This window comes from Poecilia latipinna, unplaced genomic scaffold, assembly GCF_001443285.1.
Source record: "Poecilia latipinna isolate Pla-1442-1.1 unplaced genomic scaffold, P_latipinna-1.0 Scaffold1267, whole genome shotgun sequence".
NCBI lineage: Eukaryota > Metazoa > Chordata > Actinopteri > Cyprinodontiformes > Poeciliidae > Poecilia > Poecilia latipinna.
The window spans coordinates 159031-168032 of NW_015113883.1; the positions used below are offsets into that span (position 1 = coordinate 159031).

A 9002-nucleotide genomic window follows, 5' to 3' on the forward strand; every position below is an offset into this window, starting at 1 on the left:
CTGGACAGAAGGACAAACAGATGACAACTGGACAGAAGGACAGACAGATGACAACTGGACAGAAGGACAGACAGATAACAACTGGACAGAAGGACAAACAGATGACAACTGGACAGAAGGACAAACAGATGACAACTGGACAGAAGGACAGACAGATGACAACTGGACAGAAGGACAGACAGATGACAACTGGACAGAGGGACAGATAGACAAACAGATGACAACTGGACAGAATGACAGATAGACAAACAGATGACAACTGGACAGAAGGACAGACTGATGACACCTGGACAGAAGGACAGACTGATGACACCTGGACAGAAGGACAGATGGACAAACAGATAGGTGGACAGCTAGAAGGATAGACAAACAAATTGACGGATGGGTGAAAAGACGGATGTACAGACAGACAGATGGGTGGATGATTATTGTGGAAAAGCCTCTGGATGGATAAATGAACTAAACCAACATTCAGAACAGGGAATAAATTCAGCGCTGATGTTTGCAGTGGGAGTACCTGTGTGGGATGTTTTGATTTGCTACAGAAGTGAGACTCCAGGACGGGATTAGGCGACACACAGTCACGATGCTTGTCTCTCACTCCCAGCAGAGACGCTAAAGGAAGTGCTATTGTCCTACGGAGCAGAGAAGCAGAGTTAGCGTCACATCTAACAGTCCTCAGAAGCAAACAAAAAAAGCCACGGAGATTAAAATGACTCACTGCTCAAATATCTGTCTGATGATGAGGAAGCAGAGCGAGACGGGGAGAACCGCCCACAGGTCCCGAGTTTTAGGGAAGACTTTCCCATCATGATCCTTCAGGTCGTCCCAGCCGTAGCCTTCTGGGAACCAGATCCAGTCGGCCCATATCAGCTCATTTAACCGAGATAACATCCTAAAAGCAAAACACAAAGGAGAGCTGAGAAAACAAAACTAAGGCAGATGTTAAAATGGAGGATTTGGTCACTTCGTTGATTGTCCAACAGACAGCCAGGAACCGACTTTGTGCGAGTCAGCTTCTTGATATCTGACCACTTCCTCCCGAAGCTGATCGGGACCAATGATAGATCATTTCTCTAATGTAATAAGCAACGCGATCAAACAAAAAGGGATGAAAGGCTTGATTCGTAGGAGTTTCGTAGATGCAGGAATTCAATAACAAATCAGCAGCAACGGAATGAGGAAAAGGTTTTAGTTTTACAGAAAGTATGATCAACATCTGGATTCAAGTTTCATAGCGCTCATTAGATTCTTAATATTGTGGTTCTCTGAATCTAAAGGAGGAAATTACACAACTAGCAGAGGATGTGGTTATAGTCTGTTGAGCAACATATCCAAGAAATGTCTCCAGTTTTATTTCTACTTTTTCATTTGTAAAAAAGAAAAAAAAAAAAAAAAAAAGGTTTTTCAAATGCTAACATGATTCCAGTACAGTAAACTGCTTAAAGTTGCATGATAAGTAGAAACTGATTTGTATAAGACAGAATAACTGAATATAAAATATTTCCAGAAGGTTTAATCAATTGTGCCAACTTTGTGCACAAAGCTCCATCCACACAGAGACGATTCTAGGTGTCCGTCAAAGTTTTTGGTCATTTCAATCCACACGGATTCAGCATCTCTGTGACCAGAAATGAACATTTTGGAAACCAGGTTCCAGAGTGGAGAGATTTAAAAACGCAGTTTCCATGTTTCCGTGCGAGCTGCATCTTTTTTTTAAACAATGATATCGTCCATCTCTGTCTGTCACTCCATCTCGATCCCGAAAGCGTCTCTCTCAAATAAACACGGCGCTGTTCTGTGTTTTTTGTGTCGCTCTGTGGCAGCGTACAGCGCCACCGATTGGCGCATTTTCTACGGTGTTGCATCCTGTCGAGTGGACAAACTTTTTTTTTTTTTTTTTCCTTAATCCCTTCCAAAAAAAAAAAAAAAGTCTCCATGTGTGAAGGGCCTATGAGTCTGGAAAGATTTGAAAATAGGCCTGTTGCAATAAATCAATTAATCCCATTATATTACTTGAAAATGGTCTCAAAACAACATTATCGTTTATTTCAATCACTTCTGGGGGAATTTATTGTCCAGAAAAATGTGTTATCCTCACTGGTCTAGTTGAAACCTAAAATTCTTTCCTGATCCGACTGAAACCGGTTTCCAAGTCTCAGCGTACATTTTGTCCCTCATCTACATCATAAAGTAATCTGATTATTTAATTGCCACCATCAGTGGGTGGAGAGGAATTTATTTCCCTTCGAATTTCTAATGTTTCAAGCACAACACTGAATTTTAATAGGTTTTATGTGACATACCTACACCATTTTATAGATTTACAGACAAGAAAATTGATTCAAATATTAGATATCTGTCATGTAAAACATTTTGAATTTTTTCACTGTTTTTTGTTGGCCTTTCACAAAACAACTCCAATCAGTAAAGCAATTCAAATCCATTTAGAAAGTGCATTTATTTCAGAATAAGTCATCTTAAACTTCTTCTTAGTCATTAGCAAAGTACACCAAACGTTTTGCGCTTTGTACCGAATAAACAAGAGACTCAAAGCATTTCTGGGGTGTGAATTAATCACAAAAATCCCCATAACAATCGCACCTGCTATGTGGTAAATTAAAACCGGTCACATGAAAAATGAGCAATAAGCAGATTGGAGGGTGGGCTTTCATTTTTGCACTGTGTCAAACTGTCGCTTGAATTTGAGTGATCCCGTACGATTCGCTTTCTTTATGCCTCCGAGTCACCGGCCTTCTGATGGGAGCGTATAAACAGCCGAAGGGTCGCTCGTTAAACCGGGAGGATATCAGCGGAGTTTGCTGACAACACCTCAGCGACTTGCTCGGTCATAAGAGAAAAGCTTTCAAACGCCAGATCAGCAGGTTTTAATGCGAGGGTGATTATGCAACAACCTTTGTCCCAACGTTGGAGTCTCTTAAAGTTAAGCTCTGCGGTTATTCCACCCGCTTCCTGCATAATAAAACAAGGAACTGGAATGAGCTGCCCTGTTCTCAAAGAGCTCATCAATTTGCAACCTGCTGGTCAGAACGAGTCTTTCACCTGCTTCCAAAAGAACAATGAATGGCCTTTTGGCTGATTGTGCTAAATTAGGTCAATGGTTTCGGGTTTGCAGTCGGCCCTCGAGAGTTTACTCTGGGATTTGAATGAACCTGCAGAGACACTTTCTGTCCAATGGGAGAACTGCAAACATTCCTCGAGGCCGTTTAGTTGTCAAGACGTGTTTCCAGGTTTTCAAATGCAAAATGCGCTTACTTCAACATACAGAAAAAGGCAATTGTGAAATGAGGAAAGCGAAAGCAAAAAATGTAAACATGCTATAAAGATTATGCACGTTGAAAATCATCCTCCGTTTTTAACCACAGAAATGGCGACAGCTAAAACCACTAGCTTTAGCTGTCGCCAAAACTGCACCGATTGCAGTTTTCTGGACGATTACCGATCTTTAAATCAGAGTCGTCTCGCAGATTGAACTGTTTGTGCATTTCTCCATGGAGATTTCTTTCTACCAGACACAACCTTCACTTTAATGGGAGCAATGTGATCAGTGACATCTGAAACTTTAGACTGAAAAACATCTACCAACTTATCTGCATCAATACTGCTCAAGGGCAAGGAAGAAGAGTAGATTTGATTAAATGTTTCTGCTGTGTTTTCTGTGAAAGAAAGTTTTGTGACAGTAGCTGTTTGTCCAAGTGGGTTGACGGATAAAGACCTTTCAAAAATAACAGGAAGTGATCCGACAGGCGACATCAGTTACAGAAACATTGGAAATATTCACATCCTCACTGATAACCAGGTCCAGTGTGTGTCCATGAGTGTGTGTCCATGAGTGTGTGTTGCTTGTTTGACATGTTGTGTTAAACCAAAACTCTCTAATATATTAAACAGCTTTTTTGCCCCTCGGTCTTGGGGGTTGTCAACATGAATATTGAAATCACCGACAATTATCAAACAATCGTAATCAATGCATATGAGAGATAGAAGCTCATTCAAGTCCGTAAATAAATTTTCCACGCATGTTGCAGTTTTGTATAAAGTTGGTGTCAAAGTTCGTTTGTGGCCTTTTACCTCAATTCCCAGATACTCAAAAGACGTGAAATGACCCAAAGAGATTTTACTACAGTTCACGGTATTCTTAAAAATTTAAGCCACGCCTCCTCCTTTTTTATGTTTTATATTCTCACTTAAAAAATTGTATGTAGGAGGCGCTGATTCAATTAGTATGGTTGGTTCATTATTGTCATTCAGCCATGTTTCTGTCAGAAATAAAACATCAATATTATGCTCGGTGATGAAATCATTAATTAATAGAGCTTTAGCACAGAGAGATCTGGTGTTTAAAAGAGCCAGTTTAAGTGACTTGGAGGCTGAAAGTTCTTCAGTCTGAGGTTCCTTTAGGCGGCGGATCAGTCTGAGGTTTGAATTGAGAACGCTGTTTTTTACATTTCTGTTTCTTGTAACTTTTCTTGTAGTGATCCGGACAGGTCATGTCCTGCTTTGCAGTGCCGGGGGACCAGACACATTCTGGAGGAAGTCGGGTGTAAAGATAACATCTGGACCCCGGGCTCAGACCTCAGAAACGCAGAGTGCTGGATCCTCTGGGAAGTCAGGCTTAGATGAAATGAGGTCTGCTGTTAGCGCTAAGGAGAGATGTGCCGAGGCGAGCCTGTCGATCCATACCATCTGTAAATCTGAGAAACTCTGGCCCGGAAGACATTTCTTCATAGGCATCTTGTGAATGCAGCGAATGAGTGGAGGGAGGAGGGGAACCAGTCGTTCTGTCCCCAGTCGATGTTTTATCAGTTTGTTTTGGGATAGTTTGTTCTTGATACGCGGAGGGTTCCATCGTAGTCAGACATCCTTGAACCTGTTCCTCTGAAGCAATGGTCACATTGTTCTTGTTGATAAAATGAAAAACGTTTGCAGTGAGCAGCCTTATCCCGTGTTTGTTAAGATTGCGTCCGCCTCTTCCAAAGAGGTGAAAGCGCTGCCAATAGATCCAGAGGTTATCGATGAAGGTCACTGAGCTGGCAGAGCAGGTTTTAATCAGCCATTTGTTTATCATGAGCAGCCTGGAGTGCTTTTCGTCTCCCCATTGAGGTGATGGAATTGGACCGCTGGGAAATAACTTCATTTTTAATGTTCCCCATAGTGTTCAGAAGATTATTAAAGTCCTTTTTCAGAATCTCCAATTTTTGCTTTGCCAGATCGTTGGCTCCAACATGCACAACTAAAGTCTCAATATTTGGCTGATCAGTGGTTAGGGAGAGCACTTTGTGAGTTAAATCAGACACAGTGTCACCAGGAAAAGAAATCTCTCTCGTTTTCTTGGCATTGCAAACGTGGCTGATTCCATTTACTGCTTCATCTCCAACAATAAGCACGCTTGGCATACCTTTCGTTTTCCCGGTGGTCGCTTTATCCTTTGGAGTTTGGGGGATTTGAACCAAATTACAAAATTATTCTGGCATTTAGCAAATAAGAAAAAAAAATTGGGCAATCCTAATTGACCTAAAACGGGAAAATTTTATTCTGATTCCACGTTAAGCAGTGTAAGAAAAATGCATGAGTCTCTTTATGTGGTGTGTGAAAACTTCCAGTTTCTACTGGTGTGTCTTTAGTCCTTACTCGTTGTTGTGCAAAAATAGTGTAGCTACATTCGGCTGAATTAGTTTCTTTTTACAGAAGTTAATTCCTGCAAAATAAACGGCAATGAAAAGGTGTTCTCACCTCTAGAACCTCTCCACATTTCGTCACGTTATACCAAATATTTATATATATTCATGGGATCTTATATGATAGTAGAAAAAAAAAATAAAAAGGCACTAGCCTTTTTATTTTTTTTAGGTGAAAGTAAAATAAACGCTTTTTAAAATGTCTCACAGAAATGTATTTAAAACTCTCCACGAGACAAATCTGGATTTACAGAGCCTGAACTAACACACAACATCTCTGAATTAACATCTCAGAGCAGATGGGAGCACCAGACCTTACAGTGTTGTGAAAGTGTTTGTCTACTTCCTGATTTCCTCTTTTTATTTTTTGCACGCTTATCAGACTTCAGTGTTTCAGAGCATCAAACCAGTTTAAATATTAACCAAAAGCAACACACAAAATGCAGTTTTGAAATTAAGCTGTTAATTATTAATGGAGAAAAAAATATATTAAAAACCGACATAACAAACTGGCAGCAATGCCAAAAGTTAATGGGTTCACACCTGCCTCTATGTTACAATTAAATATTTGCTATATATATATTAAAATATTTTAGATTTTTTTTTAAAAATAAATTGCATACATTTTTGTAACCACAAAGAACTGCTAAGATGCAATATTTGGGGGCTTTTCTTTTTAAACACGTGTGTTTTCATGCACTGTATTTCATATAAAAATCCCAACCCAACATTAGTGGAGTTGCATTAATATTTGGCGATTTTTATGGCTATAACCAATATTCAAGTATTTGAAAATTATGATATTATAGTTTATTTCCTTGGGAACTATATTTTAAACCTACTATGCATCAGTTCCTACTTGAAGATATAAAGGACTGTGTATTAATGTACTGTACTTTGCATTAGTAAAAAATATTTTTGTGTAATGCATAGGGCACCAAAACCGGGTCCATCCCAGGGGCCAACATCCGTGTAAATCCGGCCATGAAAACACTAACAAAAGTAGTTGATCAGTCGATGTTTACAACATTTTTAAAACTTTAAAAATGTAAAATTAAGGTTTCACCCAAAAATACAAAAACTGGACAGAGGTTGTTTACATGGGCACAGTCAAAGTTTAAATTTATTTATTTTTTTAAAAAAATGTAACTTGATCCTGCTCATTATAAGTTAAAAAAAAAAACTTTTCCCAAAGGGCTTTAATAAAATAAAATAAAACAAACATAAACAGTCTTAAAAGTATCTGTGTCGAATTTTTTTTTCTAGTGTTGCTAACGTGAACCAGGGAAGGGAGCGGCAACAGGCGGGGCGCATCCGGGATATATAGCGGAACAGACTACCTGACTCTCGGATGGAGCTTTCAAAAAGTTACCAAACACTTAAAATAAGCCGCAAACTCGACACAAAAGAGGCTCTGTGCACATCCTCCTGATCAATGAGTGCACAAAAGCACAGAACGAGGCGTTGCGACACTTCTAGCTAATGTTTTAGAAGTTGTACAACAAGCAGAAGGAATCGGGCTGAAAGTTAGCACCCGACTCCAACTTCATTACAGAGCGATTTCACGTGTTTTAACGAATCGAGATGAACTTTAATCATCTGCCTTTAACGTTCTCGCAGTCTTTCCCCTCCGTTTTCGTCAACACAACCCCGCTAAAACGAGGCCTGCTAGCTAAACTTTGATGTGCAAACGTTTTCCAGCGGTTAACTTCCAGAAGATGGTGGAGGGGTGTCAGCGAAGTTTAAAACTTCCTATAAACCCTCCAGGACCTACACTCTCGCGTTTCACTCTAAAATTAGCACTCTAAATTAAGTGTACTGTAATTTAAAGCTTTAAACTGCCGAGTAGAGCACATTTTGTCGAACAGATGCTCCAGCATGTAACGGTGCTGCGTAGCCCCGCACTTACCTCTCGTCTCTTCGCCGTGTGCAGACAGGTAATGCGGGCTGAAAATGTGCTCATCGGGCGGGGGTGGAATCACGGCTTCTGCTTCTTCTGCTCCTCCTCGTCCTGTGTGTCGTAGCCGGGAGGATTTCATGGGTATTTCGCCATTATAGTAGCTCCAAGTTACACATCGTCCTGCAACTGAATCCGTTTAGTTTTCTCCTTGTGTCAAAAAATAAATAAATAAATAAATAAATAAAAAATGTCGCACTTTCTTTCTCAAAATCTTCTCCCGTGTCGATATAAATGTGGGGGGGGGGGGGAATAAATTTTTTTTTTTTTTTTGTCCCCAACCTGGTTCTTGGTGACTGCGGGTTGCTGTTACGGATCAGACACAGAGTTCAAGTGACATAGTGGATTTTTATGGTTCGTTGTACAAGATGATGGAAGAGAGGCAGGCAGGCTATTTAAAGTGACGTCCGGGTATGAGGGGTAATCCGTGCCGCCTGAAAAGTCCCTCCCTATGTTACGCCAAATTCAGCAAAAATCCCATGCTGTGCCTTTAGAGGGCGCTGTTGCTTCTGTCCTACCCCTCAATTATTATTATTACACAAATTATATGCTAATTTCTTCTTCCTGTTGTCTGCTGCCACTCTTAGGGAAATATAAAATATCAAACTCGTCAACTTGTTTACTGTAAATGTAGTGTTCTTCGGATTATGTTACTTTCAATTAGTTAAAAATAATATCACACACTTAATACCACTCTGAATTTCAAAATCCAGATATTTTGGGGATTTTTGTTTGCCGCTCCTGTAAGGATAAAATCAATAGCCATAGCAACACTGGTATGGTGTAATTCCAAACAATGCTAATGACAGTAGCCATGTTAGACACAGAGAGTAGCTTTGGAGTGATAAAACATCTGTTGTTGACATGTTGGTGTGGTGGACCCCAAATGAAAATCTGCTTGGGACCCCAAAAAGGCTTGGACCGGCCCTGTATGGAGGCATCAACAGTTTTGTTTAGTTGCATTCACTGACTTGTGTCTGTGTTGGGGAACATTTTTCTAAAAAATGGTTTGTGTTTGAATTAGTTTTACTCCAAATGTACTGGACTGAGTGTAGGAAAAATATTAGAGCAGAAATTTTATATTTTGTAAAAGCAATATTCACAAGTTATAGATTTCTGACGTGTGTGGATTTGTTTTGCATTTTGTTTTGGATCATATGGGGCAAAACTATAAGTTCAAGAGTTTTTAAAAAGTGTGATTCAAAGGAACCTGTGTGTACTTGTATTTAAAAATTCCTTAATATTGATTTAAAAAAAAAAAAGCACTAGTTCCACAACCAGATTATTTCACTTATAACAAGGCTATTTTCCTACATAACAGGTGAAATAATCTGCCAGTGGAACTA

At 39.7% G+C, this 9002-nt stretch overlaps 1 protein-coding gene across 3 annotated transcripts in view; it reads right to left on the bottom strand.

Moving 5' to 3' along the window:
* Positions 1-8076, bottom strand: part of LOC106961134 (ceramide synthase 2-like) — a 19833-nt gene extending 11757 nt beyond the window's left edge. For all 3 annotated transcript variants that reach the window (XR_001427714.1, XM_015054666.1, XM_015054665.1), the window contains exons 1-3: positions 7609-8076; positions 722-895; positions 518-635 (exon numbers count right to left, since the gene is read on the bottom strand). Coding sequence is in view for 2 of the 3 variants with exons in the window: in XM_015054666.1 (XP_014910152.1) it covers positions 518-635; positions 722-894 (291 nt within the window). In the remaining variant the exon portion in view is untranslated. The remainder of the gene's footprint in view (positions 1-517; positions 636-721; positions 896-7608) is intronic.
* Between the last annotated feature and the right edge of the window lie 926 nt (positions 8077-9002).